This window comes from Mugil cephalus, chromosome 12 (genome assembly GCF_022458985.1).
Source record: "Mugil cephalus isolate CIBA_MC_2020 chromosome 12, CIBA_Mcephalus_1.1, whole genome shotgun sequence".
NCBI classification, from domain to species: domain Eukaryota; kingdom Metazoa; phylum Chordata; class Actinopteri; order Mugiliformes; family Mugilidae; genus Mugil; species Mugil cephalus.
Window position 1 is genome coordinate 18587251 of NC_061781.1, and position 22543 is coordinate 18609793.

General features: G+C 43.4%; 1 protein-coding gene across 10 annotated transcripts in view; it reads left to right on the plus strand.

The window, feature by feature from the left end:
* sox1a (SRY-box transcription factor 1a) overlaps positions 1-16404 on the plus strand; it is an 82993-nt gene extending 66589 nt beyond the window's left edge. For 5 of the 10 annotated variants that reach the window (XR_007113906.1, XR_007113910.1, XR_007113909.1 and 2 more), the window contains one exon: positions 15215-16404. Coding sequence is in view for 2 of the 10 variants with exons in the window: in XM_047601521.1 (XP_047457477.1) it covers positions 3806-4648; positions 15215-15268 (897 nt within the window). In the remaining 8 variants the exon portion in view is untranslated. Of the gene's footprint in view, positions 1-164; positions 441-1978; positions 4649-8647; positions 8698-15214 lie in introns of those variants that run through there. The other 5 variants (XR_007113904.1, XM_047601522.1, XR_007113908.1 and 2 more) reach the window with 5 other exon arrangements.
* Positions 16405-22543: the final 6139 nt, after the last annotated feature.

The window sequence follows — 22543 nt, forward strand, 5'->3', positions numbered from 1 at the left end:
GGTGCGGGGCTCCTCGCCAAGTCCTCGCCCCTCCTCCCCGAATGCGGCACAGCTGCCTTTCAGAACCCCGCCGCTCCAGCCCATTCATCCTGGAGAGCCCAAAAAAAAAAGTGGCTATTTATTAGAATACTTGTTTTGTATTGTTCCGCGCCACACAAAAGCCGCTTCATTATGTTAGAAGCAAGCCCCTTTCGCAGAGAGAAACAATAACTTGGAATTGTCTTTTAATAAATGTCATTTCTTCTTGTCTCTGCCCCTCAGTGTGTGTTGAGTGGTGGGTTTGGGCACCGGGCATGGATGGCCTTGGCACTCGAGCGGCCAGATTGTAGTGGGAGTAGCGACCGTACATGAAGCTTTGGAAGGGTTTAGGACGGCTTTAGGAGAATGGAGGGAGAAATCTGCCCACTTTGTCTGGAGTAGAGGGAACGAGGGGAACATGCGTAAGTTTGCATATCACAATTCCAAGAAATACAATTTAGCCACTATTACCTTTTAACCTGTAGGCTAGTTAACTTGTCTGTTGTATTATTTTGTCAATTTATTTTATTGCCTAGATGCGTTTTTTTTTTTTTTTTTTTTTTAAACAACAACAGCGTCAAGCGAATTTGAACGCGTTTTAGTCGCAGTGATTAAGCTTATACTGAAATAAATGTCTTTACTGAGAACCTTTTTTTCCCGGAGAGTCTGCGCTCTGCTGCTGCCGTACACTTTGGTGCAGAAAATACGCGTTTCCAGCTGCAGGCTGTCGTTTTTTTTTTTTTTTTTTTGTTTTTTTTTTTTATTATTTTGGGACAAGTGAGCGCCACAAGGGCTTGGCTGCACAGAGCGCGCAGTTCTGTGGCTCGTGATGCTACCAGTTGCTCTCCAACCGGCTCAGTTAGATTTTTCGAAGTGACATTATCTGCTACTGATCTGCTCCGGTCTGAGATCTTTTCATGTGTGCCACCTTTATTTAGTCAGGGGGGAGAAAAAAAAATCTTGCATGCTGTAAAATATGCATTTATTATTTGATGACGAACTGGCTAGAGGCTGACATTATTTATGTTACTACATTTTCTATGAGGAAGCAGATTTTAGGATGCGTATATATTGAAGCACATAAACGGGCGCTTTGTCTCTGTCTGAAGCGCGAAAAGAATAATAAACCCCAGTTTATTTCCAGGTGATCAGAGCTCATTTTCTACCCATACCCTGTTCCGCGAGCGCTGGCTTGTGCGCACACGCACCACACGTGGAAAATGTTGTCTTTGCTCAGGTGAACTGCTTTGGGTGGTGGTGGGGGGGATTAAAGGGGGGAGATACAATCGGTGTCGAGTATTTTGTGCACAAAGCAATGACGCGCGTTGGCCGCTGTGCATGACTCCGAGCGCTTGTGATCACACGTGTTTAAAATCGTTCCCTTATATATTTATGTGTTATATGGGTGGGGAGTGAGTGCGTGAGTGCGTGCGTGCGTGCGTTTAGGGGGCGGCGTCGGATAACTGCTTTGACCCTTGGCCCCAGTCGTGCACCGTCATCACAGTGCACACACATCATGTTACAGAGGCCGCGCACAAAGGAGCGAGGAGGTTTGAAAAGAGGTTTGTTAAAAGGAGAGTGACTGATGGGGGATGACAGAGGAAGTAAACAGGGGCCACCGGGGTCCGCCAGCGTCACTAGAAAAGCTAATCCCCCCCATATACAAACTCAACAATGAGAGTAAATAACAATAATAGAATTTTATTATTTTAGTATCCCGTGGCAGTTCTTGAAAATACACCGTAAACAAGTCGCTTTCGGGTTTTTTGTGTTTCTTTACCACAAACCATTGTGGGTGCGTTGATGCTTTATTCTGTTCCTTTTTTACGCATCTTTTTAAGTGCATCGAAAAATGGGTTTATTCAAATTTTAAATAACAAATTTGTCTAAATCTAGTTTGCATTATTCGAGTTATATGTGCTTGTCTGGTTTGTTGAAAATGTCGCTATAATACATGTTTTTTTTATTATTATTAATTTGACAGTTTAATAATGTGCAGCGTTAATTCTTTATTGGAAAGAGAAAGTGGGTCGACTGCAATATTTATTTCTACATTCTTTATTTAATTTCTTTTGGTTCGTTGTGTGATCGCTTTACTCTCACTTCCATCTCTCCGGGCCCCCATCATTATATCGTCATCTTCCGCGGGCCTTAAGTTACACGGCCTGGGCCACTGGAAACGTTTATTGACCACTGTGACATCCCGTTAACCCTATTACCAAAGACGCGTGGATCCGTCCGAGTGATCCCCGTCCCTCAGGCCCTAGACAGGGAGCCATAACAAGCTAAGCTCTAATTAAAATAAAAACAGCAAAGAACGATAGAATGATTAAATCGTTAGTCTCGCCGCGGGAAGTGGTATTTCGTTTTCCCTTTCAATTAGAGGTTGATTGGGCTTTTCAGGGGAGGTCAGCTGTGAAATCTGGATTATATATGCGCGGACTCGAAGAAACGTAGACGGATTTCCTCTTGTGGCGTATAGACGGGCTGGATGTTAAAGAAGAGGAATAAAATGCAACAGCCACATAAAAATAACAATAAAAAGAGAGGGGAAAAAAGGCGTCTCCTAAAGATGACAGCAGCGGGGCAGTTTACATTTTCTTTCTCATGTATAGCTGCACACGGAAGCGTGGCCAGGACACCATCACCAGCAGACGGCGATAACGGCGCTTTGCCCCACCAATTTCACGTCATTATATGGCTATCCAGCTGTATGGGCTTCTCCCCTTAGACCAACAGTTTTTTACCAAATCTCTTTTCTGCGTCGAGGGTGCGTAATTTCTCTCTCTGACACCTACTATTACTACATACCTTAATTACATACCTGGAAGGAGAGAGAGAAAGGGAGAGAGACGGTCGGGAAATTGATTTCGAGGCGCTATTTCAGCATCAACTCGTCTGAGATTGGATTGGTTTGGGTAGACTGTAGTGTAATTCCAGTGCATAATAATACAGTTGGGCCCCGGCTTCTAGGGCGCGCGATGAATGTGAGAATAACTTGTTAAATATAGGAGGGACGGTCTTCAAAGCACGCATGTTTAGGAAAAAGCAGAGGGTTTAAAAAAAATAAAAAAAAAATACGTTCATCCGCACTTTTATTAGAGCCTCTGAATTCATAAGCCGCTTGATTTGGAAGCTAAAGTGATTATTAAAATTCAGCAGCCATACCTTAAAAAAAAAAAAAATGTTGAGATGTTTGACTCATCGTAATCACAAACTGCTGCACCCACCGTTTGGCCGCTACATCACTGCTAACAAATCTTAGTTATTTTTGTGGTTTAAGACTCTGAGAGCGTTGTTTGGAAATTTCAAATCCCTCGTGCTATTTGTGGGACTGACCCTCCTTTCTGCCTCCTCCTCCTCCTCCTTCTCCTCCTCCTCCGATGTGTTCTTCCTCTATGGTCCCCTAGTCACCTGACCAAACGCCATGCAAATCATTCCGCTGCTAGAGCCTCATTGGCCGCTTGTGGCTCATTTAACCGCTGTCAGTGCGCATCATATGGCCGCCGCTTTAACCAACTTCTCAACTCCGACAGGGAAAGTGGCTCCAATGCGCATTCTATCACAGTGGATGTGAACCAACCCAGCTGAAGACAGGGCGAAATACTGGTTGGAGAACATTTTATATGCCTATTCGGATTAATTTTCAACTCGCGTTTCTTTCATTTGGGGTTAGAATATTAAATTTGTAACCCAGTCGTCCTGAGCGCGCCCGTACTTGTGCGCGCCTGACTTATCTTGACATAGACTTTTTCTCTGTTGGTGGCGAAGTTACAAAACCAGGTGAATGTATAGCATGATGATGGAAACTGACCTTCATTCCCCCGGCCCCCAAACAAATACGGCCACGGGGCAAACGGGGCCGAATAGCGGGTCCAAAGCGAACCAGGAACGGGTGAAAAGACCGATGAACGCGTTCATGGTGTGGTCCCGTGGGCAGCGGAGAAAGATGGCACAGGAGAACCCCAAAATGCACAACTCCGAGATCAGCAAGCGGCTGGGCGCCGAGTGGAAGGTGATGTCCGAGGCGGAGAAGCGTCCTTTCATCGACGAGGCGAAACGGTTGCGAGCCATGCACATGAAGGAGCATCCGGATTACAAGTACCGGCCAAGACGGAAGACCAAGACGTTGCTGAAAAAGGACAAATATTCCCTTGCCGGTGGACTGCTTTCTGGGCCCAGTGGTGGCGGTGGAGTTGGTTTAGGGGTCGGCATGAGTTCATCGGGGGTCGGGCAGAGGTTAGAAAGCCCCGGGGGTCACGGAGGCTCCGCCAGCTCCGGCTACGCGCACATGAACGGCTGGGCGAACGGCGCGTACTCGGGGCAGGTGGCTGCAGCCGCAGCGGCAGCAGCAATGATGCAGGAGGCTCAGCTAGCCTACAGCCAGCACCCTGGGAGCGGAGCGCACCACCACCACCACTCACACCACCATCATTCTCACAACCCCCAGCCCATGCACCGCTATGACATGACAGCCCTGCAGTACAGCCCCATCTCGAACTCTCAGAGCTACATGAACGCTTCTCCATCCGGCTACGGCGGGATCACCTACACACAGCACCAGGGCTCCGGCGTCTCCTCCTCAGCTGCCATGGGGACGTTAGGGTCGTTGGTGAAGTCGGAGCCGAGTGTAAGCCCTCCCGTCAGCAGCACACACTCACGGGGTCCTTGCCCCGGAGACTTGAGAGAGATGATAAGCATGTATTTACCGACCGGAGAGCCGGGGGACCCGTCAATGCAAAGTAGACTCCATGCCTTGCCGCAGCATTACCAGAGCGCCACGGCTGGAGTGAACGGGACGGTCCCTCTAACACACATTTAGAACTCACAGAATAATTGAAAACTGCAAACGAACACATAACCAAATATTTACCTCTTTTCTAAATAACCCCGGTCCCAAGAACTACCTGCATTTTGTACAGAATGTTTATGATATTGTAAATGAAGGGTAAATAGCATATTCATCTCGGCTTTTTTTAATAGCCACCAGTGGAATTATATAACGAATATGATGCTGAGATATTGGTTATTGTGCTATCATCTTTTTGTCCATCACTTCACAGTCTTAGTTGAGGGTTGCGCGAGGTTCACATGGGAGTATTTGCTTCAATTGTTTCATAATTTTTTTGGGGGGAAGGGGGAGGGTTCTTGTAACTTATTTGAAAATGAGATAACGTGTCATAATCATAAGAAAGTGCTTTAAAAAGATATGGGAAAATCACATTCTTTAAACATTTGTGTTCATTTGCAGAAGCCTGTGTCTTAATTATTGGAAACCATCTCTTTTTATTGTAACACGCTAATTATTGTAAATTGTGGATAATTTTAATATTTCAAAGGATGACGGGCAACTGCTGTTGTAATTTAAGTGCTTTTCTGCAAGTGAAAAGCCCTGATATTGCAATGAAGAATAATTGAATAAATTTCACAAGATGTTGCTTTGATTCTTAAGAGAACGGTCTTAGATTGATTCTTTTTCCCTTTTTCTGACTGTTTTTTTGGACAAAGGTGTTTAGGACACACGCATATCATCGTGACTCCCCAAGAAAAATAGCCTCTCTTAAAATTTTGACATCGCTGCTGAACACAGATCCCACGAGCTATTTAAATTGTCCCAATTGTTCGTGCGTAATTGTGCGTAAAAGCTACATTCTGCAGGACTATCAGGGAACCATTTTAGTCGGTGAAATATGTTTCATGATCTTTAGTTTTATGTGGTTATTAGAAATAAGTTCATAAATCCTAGAAGCCCCTTTTTTTCCTCTTTCAGAAGCATGCAGGTCGCAATATAATTAATCAAAATTCAGTGCAGGCTGAGATGGTGGCCCACTTTCTCCTTCCTTGCACATTTGCTTTTGAATACGCTTGATGCAAAAACAATAAGAAGGCCTAGCATGACAACCACCTGTTTGTGTTTTTAACAAAACGTTTTCATTTACTAATGGGAATCAGATTCGTTTTTTAAATCCTATATTTTTAAATAATGATAGTGACAATTAATTTCCCCCCTCGTAGTCGCTTGTGAGATTCCACTGTGTTCATACTAAATTTAAGCACTTATAATATATATTTTTATTTCAAATTGTGTTCTCATTCTATTTGTTTAATGGTTAATTTTACAAACATCTTATCAGTAATTTTATTTTTTGTTTTGCAAATGATTTCCAAAGTGGTGCCAGGCGTCCCTTTCTTGAGCAGATCACTCCAGATTTTAAACTTCGACAATGCTCAGAAAAAAATATTAACAAACTCTTAAAAAGTGTGTTGCACATTTTTAAAATTAAATTTAGCTTTACATTCTGTTGTTTTTTAAATTAAATGAATATAAGTTAAACGTTAAATCTTAAATTAGACTGGTGTGTTTCTGAGAAATTAAATTTTGTGAATTCCACTCCGAAGTTCGGTTGTAATTTCACAACAAAAGACTGAGGCAGAAATGGCAAAGAACACTAACACATAATGAATGTTTGAAATGGTTATTTGTTGTAAAAATAAATTAACTACTATTTTTAATCATCTTTTCATGGGCTGGAAGATTTGGCTTACGTTACATCCCCTCACCTCGGGACATGGATTTTTTTTTTTTTTTTTTTTTTTTTTTTTTTAAATCATCTCCTTAATCTGCTTATTGCTTACTGTTATTTATTATTTGGAGGGAAAATATGTCAGCAATTAGATAATTATAACATACCCTATAGATTGATATTTTCGTGTTGGCCTGCCATACAGAATCCCTCATAAAAACCTGTCAAAAATCTTCATCGCTTCAGCTACATTTTGGTGATCTGCTAATCAAATAAACTGCCTTTAAAGATGGCAGCACGACAGTCAAATAACGATACCTTTGTTTTACATGGCTTCTATTCTCATTGCATGATCCAGTCCTGTGAGAAGCAGTCAGTCGGTGGTGGAGTTGTTTCTGTATTCTGCACTTGACCCTGATTCAAGTCAAGGAAGTAGCAAAGCTGCACGAGGCTCGAACGGGGATCTTTAACAATAATGTCAGGCTCTATACAACCACTACAAGAAACTTGAATTAACAGTCAGCGCTTGAAGAAGAAAATCTTCAGGCCCCTTTATTCAGACATAACCAAAGTTGCGCTCAATGTACAAAACCCCTGCAGAACAAACTGTTGCACAGACTGGACTAATCCAAGTGGCCACGAAGCTTATGGAGTTACTCGTGACTGATCAGAATTTCAAGGATTTTAGAAGACTTTTTCTTTTTTCTCTCTCTCTCTTTTTTTTGTTACCTTGAACGCAACATTTGCATTGAGGATCAAACAAAAAAAAGCTACCTGCGTCATTTTGAAAATATTAATCCTCCTTAAAATAATTAAAATCAGCCTGAAGATGACTTCATTTTTTGACAGGCCACAGCTGCTTTTGACATGTGCAGCTTTTCACTGCCTCTAGGCCTCATAGGAAGATACAGAATAACCATACACATGCAAATGAGGGAAATTTATGCCTACTTAGGCATCTTAAAAAATCAATTAATCTCAAATACATAGTTAAAGGGCCTATTTCACACTGATGAAGACGTGCATGGTATGTCAATTAAACCTGTTAGGCCTAAAGCGTGCGACGTCTGGCTGCGCATTAATCTACTGAAATGAATCAGAGGAACAATGTCTGGAAATTAGTTTAAATTGTAAAAACCCAAAAGAAAACGGCATCTATGGAGACATCTCCGCACTACGGCGCGCGCCGTATAGCAGAGGATGGCCTCCTCGTGTGTTTTGCATCTGTTTCTATCTTATCTGTTGATGTGAAGAGATGCGGATTAACACTGAAAGCCCGGAGAGGCGGAGCGCGTCACGGCGCATCGCCAGACTAAAAGAGGAGCGTTCTGGCAAATTTAACCCGAATAAATTACACCTTGATTTGGAAGAGGGGTAAGTGTAGGGTGCAACGTACACAGGCTATGTGGATGCGCGTTTGCTGCTGCTGCTGCTGCTGCTGCTGCTTCTCGCGTGTATGCGTGAGTGCCTGGGTGCGCGCGTTTGTGTGTGTGTGTGTGTTTGCGCGCACGCGTGTGTTTAGCTGACCGGCCAATAAATCTCTCCACCGAGCGATACTCTTATCTTGTAGCCACCGATATATTCCGTGCTAGGAGGCCATCAGCTCCAGCGCACACTCGGTTGTTCGTAAAGCCCCGATCCCTTGCACTCCCTGTCCTAAATGGGGATAATTAGCGTCACTTTATCACGCCTCTGCATATTTTCTCCGCGTCTCCCCCCCTTTCCTAAAAAAATTACCAAGCAGCCTGCTCTCGTCGCCCGCTCTGTCACAGAAGATTATGGAGACAGATTGCACAGAGCGAATGTGCCGGGCGAGATTAGCGCGGAATAGAGAAAGCAACTGGGCCAATGAATTCCTCGGAAGGGCCTTATCGTGCAATTACACGTTGACATGTTTAACAATCTTGCTGCCTCTTAATCCTGCAGTGCTGCTCTATCTACCCACAGCTACCACGCTATATGCCGGCACACAGACCTAATGCACCGAAACGCAGCACAAATGTACTGAAAGTTATGAGAAATTGCTTTATTTTCAAACTTTGTCCAGCATCCACCAAACGCATATTTCCCTCTTTTCTTTTTTTTGTTGTTGTTGTATTTTTCAGATTTCTCCGTTGTTGGAATAGCATCAGCACTGGAAGTTTTTGAAAAAGAGGTGAGATATCAAGATGCATCGTTTATTTTTAACTTACACCATATTTCACTTTAACAATTTATTAAAAAAAAAAATAAGTGATGAAATGTCTATGCCGTGTTTCATCCAGAGTGGTGGTAGGACGCAAAGAGTGACCGACTTGTTTGGAGTTAAATGTAGAGTTGTTCCGTTTCCCCGTCCAACACACGCACTCACCACCACCACCACCACCACCATCGCCATCCCGACCCCACAGCCCCCTCCCCGTCCCTTCTGCCTGGCGGTATATCGGGGCCTGTGTGGGAGTGATTGTGGAGCGCCACTGTAGGAATTTGGCAGCGTCCATGGTTTGGAGAGCCGCCCCACGCTGAGCCCCATTCAGCGGCCAGCGCGCTGTGAGGTTGGGAAGTTTCAGTCAGCCGTACAACTCAATGGCCCCCACAAAGGCGATTACAAGCCCCAGCGCATTCCTGTAGGGACCTGGGAGCGGCGCAGGTGCGAGGGGGACCGGGGTAACCCGTCAGAGGAGTGATAAAAACGGGACAGTGCTGGGACCACACAAAGCCAGCCACTCCACAGGAACCGGGGTTTTTTTTGGGAGGAAGGAGGAGAAAGGAAAGAATAAGTCTGTAGAAGATGCAAGTTTAGGGGGCTGGGGTGTAGCATACTGAGTGGCCTCACTGTCCATCACTGAATGAAAGTGGCATAGGATTCCCAGTCAGGGTTGAAGCAAGAGGTTTACTAAGGTCATGAGTCCAATGTCCCCCCAATACAACCTGGAAAAAAAGAAATCACAGAAATTCGCACATTATTCATAATTTAACTTGTTAATTATATTTTCATGAAATTGGTAACGCCTTTACCTGCTCTGCCAGGTGATTAATTATCTTTAAATATACAATAACTATTTAAATATATTGACCGTAATCGCCATACCTGAAAAGAGTCACGTTTTCAGAAATTGAGTCTAAAATTAGTGTCTGATTCAGTAAACTTTTCAAATATCTGCAGAGCAAAGATATTTAGTCTTAGTCCCGAAAGCACCTGGACCAAAACTATCTGCTCACAACTATACAGCATTTCTCCTTCTTTGAAATATCTCTGGAGAATCAAACAGCTTCTGAAATCAGTCCATTTTAACCAAAGATATGACATACATACCACATTACATACATACAATGTCAGCAACATTAGGCAGAATTTGCAGCCAAAAGCCAAATATTTTATCGAAGCAAAACCCAGTTTCCTGTTGACCACCATATCTATAGTGTAAGTTAGTCAATGTTGGGTTTTCTTGTTCCGCCACGTCTAAGACTCGGATACGAGAGTCCGCTGTTGACCAGGACGCTTCTATTATATTTAGTAAGTACACAAATACAAAACATAACTCATTTGTGATTAGTTGCGCTTCATGTATGGACGTGTATAATGGATGGAAGTGGAAGTTTACAGAGACCTTGTGCAGGAGACACATTAGAACCAAGGAACCAAGTATATATTATTGCACAGACATTTTTAGGCTTTATTTTGATGATAACGCGACATCCAGGACGAGCAGCACCAATTTTTTTGTAACCCCTACTGAGACTTGCTTTTCCCATCACCATTGGTATTCTTGGTTTCAGTGAAGAGATGTGATGTGTTGTTCAAATGAAGCAAAGCAAGGTGTTTGTGGTAATGGTGTCACGCAGTTTTATTAATGTGAAAGTAGTCTGTAGGTTAAAACCTCAGCATGATGGCCTCCCTTCAAACTTTTCTGGGAACAGTGGCATCACATGCTTTATTCTGAACACGCATTTGTAATAGTGTTGCATAATTATGGCTGGACTGATTACATAAGGCCGCCCCACACTTAACACTTATGGTACAACTGAGTCAACAACAGTTAAGTAAACATTAAGCTCATCCACAAACAAACTCTACCTTTGGCTGCAGATTTTTTTGTGGCATGTTGTCAGGTCTGGAAGTTCTGCAGCATTCACACAAAAATACCACTTTCTCTAGAAGAAATCTGGTGTTCCACTGTGATCATCTCAACTAACTGTCGTTTTTTTATATTTGATCACCATATATTTGAATTGACATTAGTTTCCAAGCTCTTCCAACAATGCAAGGAACATCCAAGGTCACGGTGGGCTACAGCTAATCCCGCCTGGCAAAGTATCATGAAGGTTATGAGTTCACTTTATGTCACAGTGAAATCTGCTCTATTTACATTTTAATGGAGACTTATCACTTAATTTCATCCGTCGCATTCATTCGTTATTTAAGACGCACAATATCAATGGCATAAGGCTTTTAAAAACTAGATCATAGCAACGATACGATGCGGGTTGTTGTGCACCCTTGGACAAACGCGTTCCTTATTTTAGCAGTTCTGCAGGTATCTTCGAACATTTGCCATTTTTCCAGAATCACAGTATTCGTTTTTCTTGCCGTGACTTTTACAGCGAGACGAACCCAACATTAGCTTACTGAAATGTGTCATCGCAATTCTTTGCCCTTCATTCTTTATCGCATCGGTCCCTTTTTTTTTTCCAGGCTAATTATCTATGTTTAGACGCTTAATTGCTTTGGCATTTTGCAATTGCTACGCAGGAAAAAACAACCTACCAGTGCTTTGGCTGAAACTACCTAGACGACAAATTAATGCATGTGCAATCAAAGACTAGACAATAGCTAATTAATATGCACACTCTCCACCGGCTGGATCGAGGGTCCAGAGGGTGCAGTTGGTTTACATGTGGTCATTTTCGAGCATACGACCGTGCGACCGTGCAAAGGATTTGGTTAACCCAAACCCAAATAAATTTCATTAGCTTACCAGTTTAGTACGATGGTTTAAAGATTTCAGCAGTTATCTTGTCGAGTCCTCCCCCTTGACCAGTTTTGTGGGCTGTCCCCACTTTCTGAATATATGGATGTAATGTAATATCTTCTCATTTGATTGGATTTAGATTCAAAAAGCTGTTTGGTTTGGTTTAGTGAAGGATGAGAGGTTGGATGAGAACGGAGGACCCTCATCATCTTGGTTAAATTTCGAACACATTGTGGAATGATCACAGTTAAATGTATGTTTGTTTGAAACAGCCAAAAAAAAAGTGACACACTTACAACTAAGGTCAACTTAGACTCATCAGTTAACCTAACGAGCATTTTTTTGGTCGGTGGGAGGAAGCTGGAGTATCCGGGGAGAACCCAAGTAGACACGGGTGGAACATGCAAACTCCACATAGAAAGATGAATTGGAAATCCAGACCTTCTTGCTGTGAGACGTCAGTGCTTATCACCAAACCACTGTGCCGCCCCCAACGAAACGTGACCATGGGTCAAATAAGGTCAATACAACCAGAAGAACAATCACTAGAGCCTGGATGTTTTAAACCCAATTTTCTCAAAATTTCCATGTATTTGTTCAATTCAGACAAGCAATCTTTAATTCCTGTGTCCCAAAGAAACAAGGCATCACATGATAAGTTTGAAGCATCCTCTACAATTCTCCCGCTTGTGCACTCGAAGTAAGAATCTTTAGCTGAGAATGTACTTAGTTCTTTTTTCTTTTTTTTTTTTTACAATAACGTAAGTGGTTCCACAAAACATTTCTTTAAAGGAGTCTTGGAGACAAACAAACCCAAGTTTGTTTGGCAGCATGGGTGGAACTATTACAGCTGCTCAAGAGCGAGTGGGAATTTGGAATAAAATGTTAATGAAAGCAGGGTAAGTGGCTTCCCGTTCCTCACTTAATATATGCAATAACCTTGAGTCATGACTGAAACAGTCATTAGAAGTTTTTGTCCAACTACTGAGAGCATCCCTAGGAAAAAAAAATAAAAAAATTACTACACACTTTTAAGCATGCTGGCTGTAATAGGAACTTTTTAATACGACATTCTGTGGTGCTCGGGGGTGAGCGCTGAATTCGAAAGTAATGGCACCTCCTGCAGACTACTATTACTTTCTTTATTTATTTTTTTGCTTTCTTGTTCTTCCTTGTCTCTCATTCGAATGGACTCTTCAACCAAAAAAAGCTTCTGGTTTTACCAGAACCTAATCATTTCAGCAGGTTAAGTTCTTTCATCTAAAAATAACAGCACTATAATCAGAAACACTTCTTATTCCTGTCCAACTAGCAGAATAATGGTTCAACCTCTTTGGGCATGCATGGACTCTCTGTCTCTGAACTGAATTTCTACTCATGCTAATCACATAAATCTGTTTTCCACTTTGGTCACAGTTAAACAGTTATAATAGTTATCTGTCTCTACAGCCAAAAGATGGATTGACAGGATATTTTGTACAGATATTCATGTTTTTTGGATGATGTCTCGTAATGATTCTTTTCATCTCTTGAATTTTTGAGTGACGCCACCATGATGGTGACATTTAAGGATTCCTTCAGTATTCCTGAAACAAATGTAATAATAACAGACGTTGTGTTGAGGCGATGAAGAGGAACAGCTCTCATCAATCGTTGATGGGACATTTAAAAACACAAAACAAACCCAAAAAGTAAAAGTAATCTTATTTGCAATTTAGAAGTCATTAAATTATAGTAACATTTAGTTTTGCATTAAGCTGAATTACATCTCCTCTCCCACACAACTTACATGGCTAGCACCAACATGACTGTCACTTAAGATTTAACCTTCTCCCAGAAATACTGAAAAAAAGGATTTCAAACAAGGTAAAACATTAATAAAATTACTATTATATGTCTACCATCTATCAATCTTTTTTAAACTTCAGCAGCTCTGGGCAGCTTGTGGCAAGAGAAAGTACCGATGACGTCACTTGCATGACATTTGGACCGAACACAAAAGTGCAACGAATTGCAGTTCTACAAATGGCCACTAGAGGCTGACAACAAAAATGAGCAGATGCCCATAGACCTCTGTGTTAACCTCCTGAGACCCCAGTTCTTGTTTTCTTATCCATTTTCTAATTTCTCCAAGGTATTTGGGATTATTAGGACCTAAGAGGAATAAAACCTAGGCATCATCTTTGAACAGGAAGTAGTATAGCACATGGCTGAGCAAAAGCAGAATTGCGAACAATGAAATCCCAGCGTCCTCAAATGAGTACTTGACACTACTGCTGGTAGAATTAGTTAAATTTGGGATTTTGTCCATTTTTTGTCGCTGCAGAATGAATTTATACACCGACCAGTGAATTGACCCTTTTCTACCACTAGATGGCCAACTGAAGCGTCCACTTTTGAGGACAACAGGTCTAAATGAAGCAGAATAAGCTAGCACAAACCTAAAACTCGAAGTCCACATATGAGGACAGAGAGTCTCATTAGGTTAAAATGGATATCTGAAGTGAAACCTTGTGTGCTACACTAACAGTCAACTTTTTTTTGCCTAATTTTTACTTAACCAGGAGTTAGGCACAGCTTTAAAACCGGGGGTGATGTCTATCCTTATACACAGTCACTATTTTATGCTTCAAGGGTTTTATGATAAAATGCAATTTTCTTGCAGAACTATTATAATTGACATTTTAATTTATGGCACATTTCAAACAGCATCAAAAGTGAAAAAAAAAAAATCTCTTGCCTCTGACATAATAACAGTTTCTTTACATAAAGTCCACTGGAAGGGGCGAGCCTTGGCCCCTTTTTGTCACGCATATTCAATTAATTTCCTCTGGGCCGTGATATAGCTCTGTCGACGGTGTGAAACCTCGCCACGCGTAATCCGCTGTATGCGATGTGAACTCAGCATCAACGCGTCGTCACGGCGATCATGTTTGTCCTTACTCATTATGCTCAAAGAGCCACGGTGTCAAAGTAAAGATTACAGATAGACTCTTTGCTTTCTTCTCAGAAATGTTACAACCAGCCCCCCCCGTTTGACTCCCGCTCGCTCTCAGTAACTCACTCAATAAAGTGTGGTTTACAGCGCACCTGCAGCGTTGCTCTATCGCCGGCCCGCACGCACACAAACCCACCAGATGCTGTGGAGGATTTCTGCTCCTCCGTGGCAGGTGATAATTCTCGGAGCGACAGAGAGAGGTTAATGAGGGGTCAAAGAGTTCCGATAAGGAGCCGCGGGTTTTACGGCGCCTACCTCAACCTGCGGCGCGCTGATAGCCGTTTGAACTGGCTGACCTTTGAACCCTGCCGGGTCAAGTGATCAACAGACTGGGTCGTTTAGATAGGTCAGATTGAAACACGTGAAGGATGTGTATGTCACGGGAAGGTGTTGGAGAGGGGCAGATAAATTGGTCTTAATGATTATAACCCTGCATAATTTGTTTCCGAGGCCATTAGATTGTTGTCAGCTATCAGACTGTTTAAGGTGTGGGATACGTTTGATTAATTTGTCATAGGGCCTACTGGCTCTTAAACATTCAGAGGGTTGGACTGTGTACTCGGATGTGTGTTTTCCTTTCTAATTATTTGTTAGATTAGATACTCTATTTATTTTTGTTATATGACTACCAAACTACTAGCTAACTCCCTTCCCCAGTTATATTTTATACCTCCACAAATCAATATTTGCTCACTCTGTATCTGTTTTTATCTCTCTTCCAGCAAAGTGATCATCCTGGCAGTGGACGTGGATCTCTGAGGGGATACTGTGATTAACAGACAGCGCCTCGTCTCTTCTGCCGGCAGGCCATCATTACATCGAGCACTAGGAGATAGGTGCTGTGGGCAAAAAGACCTTTTGGAAAATGTCAGCCACAGTCAGAGCCCCAAATTTCCTCTTTTAACTCTTTCACCCTGTGATGCTACCTACTCGAAACCCATTAATTACACGACCCCCTTATCCCATCGGCCAGTGTACAGTGTCGTATCTCAAAGTGTTTTTTGTTTTTTTGTTTTTTTGTATGGGGTTTACTTTAAGATTGGATGTGACGGGGGGTGAAGAGGGAAAAAAAAAATCCCCCAGCCCGTATTTTACCCATCTTAGCAAATAGAAAAATACTGCAATGGGAGCAATAGCTCCAGTCCCTTTCACTGGAGCCAGCTTTACTGTCTTAATACTCTTAGTCCCTCAGTTGGCATGTTTTCCAAGAACCCGCTGCATTTTCAGATTTGTCAAATCCATCAAAAATGCCTGTAATGAATATTTCTGCAGCCTTGAGTGTATTTAATGTGCTGTTTGACCAGCCCAAAGGGAAAATTGTAAAGATCTGGTGCTAGGTCCAGATATTCAGTGGTTAACCAAAAAAAAGAAAAAAAAAGCAGACTGTCTTTTATCAAGAGGGACAGACAGGAAATAAACATTTATACGCTGTTAGCTTCTAATTAACATCTTTCTTGTGCATGAGTGTTATATATATATATTTTTTTTTTCCCCAGAAGTTTATTTTGTCTTTGATTGAACCTTGTGAAACGAAAGGTCTTTGTTATGTACTTACATTTAGATTTTTCTTTTTGTTAACTTACGTAGCTTTTGCTTTAAAAAAAAAAAAAAAGAAGAAGAAGAAGACGACATATTAAATAAACTCTTGCATCTTATTACAGCCTAATAATGAAACATTGTGCCTGCCGTCGTTTATTTTTCACGCTCAATTCCTGAGGTAAATTAACGCTTCACAGTGAGAAGTTACATAAAAGTTTTAACATTTTAAACTATGTATTAATTTCAAGGCCTAAATGCGCCCTCAATTATTTTACCATTGCCCCCCAAGTAATTGATTTTGGATAGAGAAAGCGAGAGGTGGAGGGGTGATCCGTGTTGATGTGTGAAAACCACAAAGCCAATAAATGAAAAATAACTGACGTTGTAATTGCCAGGAGTGTTCTAACCTTGCTTTATTGATTTTTTTTTTTTTTTTTTCATCAAGGCATTTGGCTAACATCAAAGTTGGGACCATAATAACATAAATTGTTTCACAGCTGTCTGTAATAATTTCTTTTTCTCCCTCCCTCCCCCTCTCTCTCTCTCTCTCTCTATATATATATATATATATATTCTTTCTCCTCTTGCTTTAGCCTGCCTGTCGGTCTATCATTGACTCGCTCAGGTGTGTGCAGGGTGCCACACAAAGACAAACACTCGTGAGACTCCGGTCCAGCAGTGTGTGCTGAGGTGCAGACTCTGTGCACAGACAAAGACGGAGCATGTACAGAGACTAGATAATGAGCATCTCAGGTGACTACATGCAGTGATTACCAGGTTCCCGGTGTTATATAGGAACTATATCACATTAAACATACACTCCCACTCTGTGCGCGTACGTACCGTATATGCACACACACACGCATACACACACAGACGCACACTCTTGAGAGATCCCTGGTTATCACACCCTTCCAGATTGTTCTGAACTACTTATGGAAAACACACACACACACACACACACCACATCTCAAGATGTGGCCACTCTTGCCAATACGAGCCCAGTGTTAAGAACAGTTGTTGTCGTTGTCGTCGTGTGTTTTTTTTTAGCATCTCTAAATTCCTAGCGTTGCTAAGGTGCTTTGGGAGGGGATTAACAGAGGCTGGCGCCGATGAGCAAGCCTCGCAGATTTCCAACCGGCAGGAAAAAGACAAAGAAAGAGGGGAAAGAAGAAGGAGGGAAAAACAGCAGAGGGTTAGACAACGGGGAAATGGCAGGAACAGCTTGTGTAAACATGATGACTTGAGAGAGGTAAAGAGGTAGCAGCGAGTGAGGGTTGAGTAACAGAGAGAGACACTATCCTAAAGTATAAGTATCCTAAAGAGGAGGCCTAAACTTTCATCCAGACAAGTGGGAGGACTCTCCCTTCTCTCTCTCTCTCTTTTTTTTATCTGTATTTACCAAATTTCTTCTTAAACACTGTCTCCGTGTCCGTCACCCTGCATTCCCTCCTCTCTATTTCTTCCCATCTCTTTATTCCCTCAAGGGCAGCAGTTTCAGATCCAGACGCCTTTGTCTCCCTCTCTCTGTCTCACAACTTCAAACGGTGCCGGCGCTCGGGTCACGCCGATGTGTGCCCGGAGCGCCGGTGACTGCGCCGTCTCAGGTGAACGTCTCCCGGCGTGTCCTTGATGACACTCTCTTCCCTTTTCTCCCGCCTCGCCGCTTTTAATTAGCGCGGGAGGCAGCTGAGCCACGTTCGCACACTTATCGACCCGCTCGCGGCCGCCTCGGCGCAAGCGTCGCAGTACTTTTAATGCTTCCCCCCGCGACTTAATTCTCGCCCCGAATCCCCCCGGGTGCGTGCTCGGAGGAGGAGAAATCTCGATGTGTTTTCTGGGGGTGAATTCTCCATTAGCCAAGGAAGGGGCACTAAAGGGAGGCCCTCGTGCTTTTCTTTGAGTTCTCTCCTCAGGCTCAGCTTCTCAGGTAAAGTGTAACTGGATGCGGCCTGTTTGTGGAATACAAGGCACTTGACCAAGGGCCAGCTCTGCTCCTCCCTTGCCTCCCACCCCCTCCCTCCCCTATCCTTCCCCTACCTGGTTCAGATTACCCCTCAGCCACCCACCTCCCTCCCCCCACTCCTCCTTTCCTTACCTTGAGTGATGGCAGGCAGCAGTGTGCTTCGCAGCCACACCACCACCGGTGTGTGCGGATGCTGAAAAGCATGCGTCTATATGTTTGCGCCCGAGACCCAGACAGGTGTTTCTGCTTGGGCCCGGCAGCTGGGCTCCTTGTAACCGTGCCCGTCTCAGGCCGCGCTGGCTAATGTGACCGGGGGTTGGCTGAGGTGTGCAGGCGGCTGGCTTTCAACCACCGATCTGATCCCTCAGAACTACTCATCTGATCAGGCTGGATCCGCGCTTCGCGGCTGCCGGGGTCACACAACCCAACCCCGGGGTCAACCAGCTAATTACAGACCCCCGTGTCCTCTGTCCCTGTCGCCACCGAGGGATATGGGGAAGGTGGGGCGTAGCGAGAGGAGGCTTGAGAGGGAGAATATTGACTTAGACATCAAAAAGGTCAAGATAACCAAGCTCTACTTTTTCTTCTTCTTTTTTTTTTTCCCTCTTCTGTGAAAGGAGTGTGCGGCTCTGGTTTTTTGCACCATCCTGGTCTCACCCTTCCCAGCCCTCGGGCGGAGACAGAAGCCTGGCCCCATGACACCAGAGCTGCGTCATTGTATGTGGATTTATGTATCAGCCTCCCGCTAACTTTACACTCTTGGCCTGTGCCAGTTTCTGTCTCTGTTTTCCCGTCTTTGTTTTCGAGATTTACTGTTAGCAGCACAATAAATTGCCACTATCACAACTGTATAGTGAGACAAACTCCGCTGTTGAGAAGTGTACTGTCCATGTGTTGTGTGTGATTTCCTCCAGTCTGACCTTTAGCTGTGAGCGTTGACTCAACTGGGATTTGAAGGATGCTGCACACTGGCACCAGTGAGAACACACACACACACACACGCGCGCACATTAAAAAAATAAGTACCGTACCACTATTATATTATATTAGGCTGCAGGTTCATTAATCACAAATGCGAGGGCTTCTCAGCCAACGTAGGAAATTAATCAAAAAAGGGGACATTAATCACATGCATGAACAGCAGTAGTTACACCTGTGACAATGCCACCTGATTTAAACGTGTTACTCCAGCCTGTGTTAATGATGCCACCCAGGGCCAGGCAAAGCAACCTCTCTGCCATCACTGAAACAATAATGCACTAACTATGAAGCGATTTTCTTACATGTAGTGAAGGGGTATGCTGATGCACACTGCACAGGGGTCAGTGGGTGTTGCAGCAATTACCAGGTGCAGCTTTTTCCTCACAGCTTGACCACTGTTTTTTTTTTTTTTCATTTCTTTTTTTCTTTTTCACTCTGACTGTTGAAATGTCTGTTGAAATTATATTAGTCATACTTTCCAGCCATTTTGCCCTTGACAAATAGATCATGAATTTAAAACACACACACACACACACACACACAAAACAAGTTGCTGTCGGAAAAAAAAAAAAAGATTTGATTTGCAAAATGCATGCACGGAAACTGTAGCGTTGAATTGAAACCGTGGTATTGTTTACGTGAGAGATACAGAAATGGGTGGTGTGGGAGTGGAGGGTGGTGGCGGGGTGTCAAGGAACACGCTGCATGTGTGGCTACACTGCCCTCTTTTGAATGCACTGCAGCGTTTCCCGGTGTGTCTGCAGCAGCAGCAGTGCGAAATGTTGATATATTTCTAACGTAGCTGGAGTCACTTTTTAAAAGAAACAGAACAAATGCACCACCTGGGTAGGAAGGATAATGCAGAAGCAAATAGGACACGTTATAAATTTCAAACTGAAAGTATAAAGTTCCAGTCAGAAGAATCCAAGGGAATGAAAATCTATCTACACATTACATTCATGAAGGAACCCTTTATGAATAACTAACTCAGGACGCTGAATAACTAAGAGTTCAGAGCAGTGATAGTCACACTTTTTACGTGTTTGAACAAGGCGGTGAAGGTAAAAACTGAGAATATACGACATTGCATTTTTCCTGAACACATACAAATGTACAAAAATGAATTTTCCCCTACTGCTATTGTTTGTTTCATGTGAAACACTGTAAATGAGAAAAAGCGCAAAATTATTATATATATTTTTTTTTAATTCATTTTCATTTCTTCTTCTCCCACATACATTTTATTTAATTCAACTGTTAGGATCTACTCTATGCATTATAACGCAACAGATCTGTGGGTGCTTAACTATTTATGTAACACTTAAAAATAAAAGAATGTAAAAAAAACTAGCTCCAAGAGGTAAGAAAATAGCTAATATGATCTGCGTTTTGATTTGTCAGAGGGCACCCCTTATTGCATGCATTCATATACAATTTTCTGAGACTGTACAATGAGACCTACTAATTAAAAGAGAGAGGAATGAAAGCTCACGTCTTTGACTTGTCATAGAAAACATTATAGGAAGATGAAATCAAGACAAATAATCTACCGTGTGCTGAATGTCATGTACCAAATTTGAATATATATATATATATATATATATATATATACGTGTCAACACTGGGAGGCTTTGAAAAGCCGTGGAAGTGGTTTTATGTACGTTACACCAAGCAAGCGAGGCCTGACCTTTTACCTTCATTAAGTTCAATTTTGAATTAAGTGGAAGGAATTAACGGTATCAGCTTACTGTTGCAGTACAGGTAATTATGAAACCGTTCCACGCAGACGGCTGTAATATCATTTACCGGTCCCATTACGAATTTGTGCTCTTTTAGCCGCGTCTCGACCGAGACTGAAAATCAGACGTCTTTTAGCTCTGATCCGCCGGCTGCGCTCCGCTTCTAGCCGGCTTGAGTTCTGCGCCGCGGCTCAGGCTGCAGCGCCCTTGTCCGACAACGCCGTTCCCTGACCCCTGCAGCCTGACAGGCAGCTCTGATAAACTCATATCGCACATGGCAGGGAAACCGAAGACCTGGCCTAATTAGCAGGCAGGCCTGGAAAGATGGTGAGAGGAAGGTGGGTGGAGGGGGAGGAGAGAGAGAGAGAGAGAGAAAGGAAGGAGCTTGAAGATTGGAAATCAAAACGATGAGGACTTTATTAACAGAGCTGGTGACCCCTGTTTATTTATTCATGGGATTACTAAAGAGGACATTGGGACAGCGCGCCCTGCCAAGTTCTCGACAAGCGTGCGGCGCCTGTTTACTCTGCTCTTGATAGGTTTGCTAAGCATTACAAACTACCCTCTTTCTATTTTTCTCTTTCCTTCCCTTTCTCCCTCTCTACCTTACACACAAACACGCACCACTTGACACCTTCATCAGACGACTTACCTGTCCAGGTATTCCTGTAATCCAGGCCAAGCCTTGTCAGGTGGAAGAAAGTCTATCCCAGGGCAGAGGAGGAGGAGGAGGGGAGGGTGGGGAGGGGAGGGGGGGTGTTGCAGTAAGTCTAGCCGGTGATGAGGTGGAGGAGGGAGGGAGGGAGTGGACCAGAGACAGGGGGCAGGTAAAGGGGATCGTATTCAGGCTCCTGGGGACAGGAGGCTTGGCGTGGCACCGCACTGCCCACCCAACATCAACACTCTCAGGTTCCCTGGCTCAGATGGGCCAGATAATCACCCTCTCTCCACAGGGACCATCTGGAGGCAGGGAGGGAGGCGAGGGGCCATATTTTATTTCCACAAAACATAAATTCACTCATCTGCAGGTGAGACACACGTAAAAAAAAAATAAATAAATAAATACTAAACGCCCCCCTCCCCATCCGCTTCCTTCCTTCTTCCTAACAGCTGATTCACATAAGGCATCCACACACACGAGCGCAACACGTCCGGGGGAAAACACATCCCGCACACGTTTTCACGCTCACAGCAGTGCTCCCTCTCATCTCTGAGTGTCTCCAGTTTGATTGACGCCCATATCCCCGTGGAGATCAGAGGACAGCCACTGTGATTATCATCTCACCGTGGTAACCGAGACACCCTTAATCCCATAATAATCCTTCACAGTCAGTCAGCGCAGGAGTATCCTGACCTCCTGCAAGGAGAGCACATGCACACAAAATACACGTGCACACACACACAAACACACACACGTTAACGCTTGCACATTTGTTCAGCAAACAAATACTTTAAGCTCCCCGGACACCGACCAACACCTCACATGTTCTTTACCGTCTCCTTTCTTATTTTTCGCTTGTACTTTTTTAAGTCCGAGGGGACGCCTCCTCCGAGCCAGAAGCGCAGCCCACCTCTGGAACAAGCACTCACCTGCTGCCTCTCCCCTTTTCAATGGCAGCATCTGGTGGGTTATCTGTAAGGTTTCACAACATGTCAGAGATACTGTTGCTCAGTTTTCAGTAATGTCTTTAGATTCTCATAGATAAAAAAAGAAAAAAGAAAGAAAAGAATAGCTTAGAAACTTTAGCCTGGCGCTTGTGTAACATTGTTGGGAGGGAGGAGGGTAAGGGGGGTCAAAGTCCATGCTGCAAAACAAGACACATCAG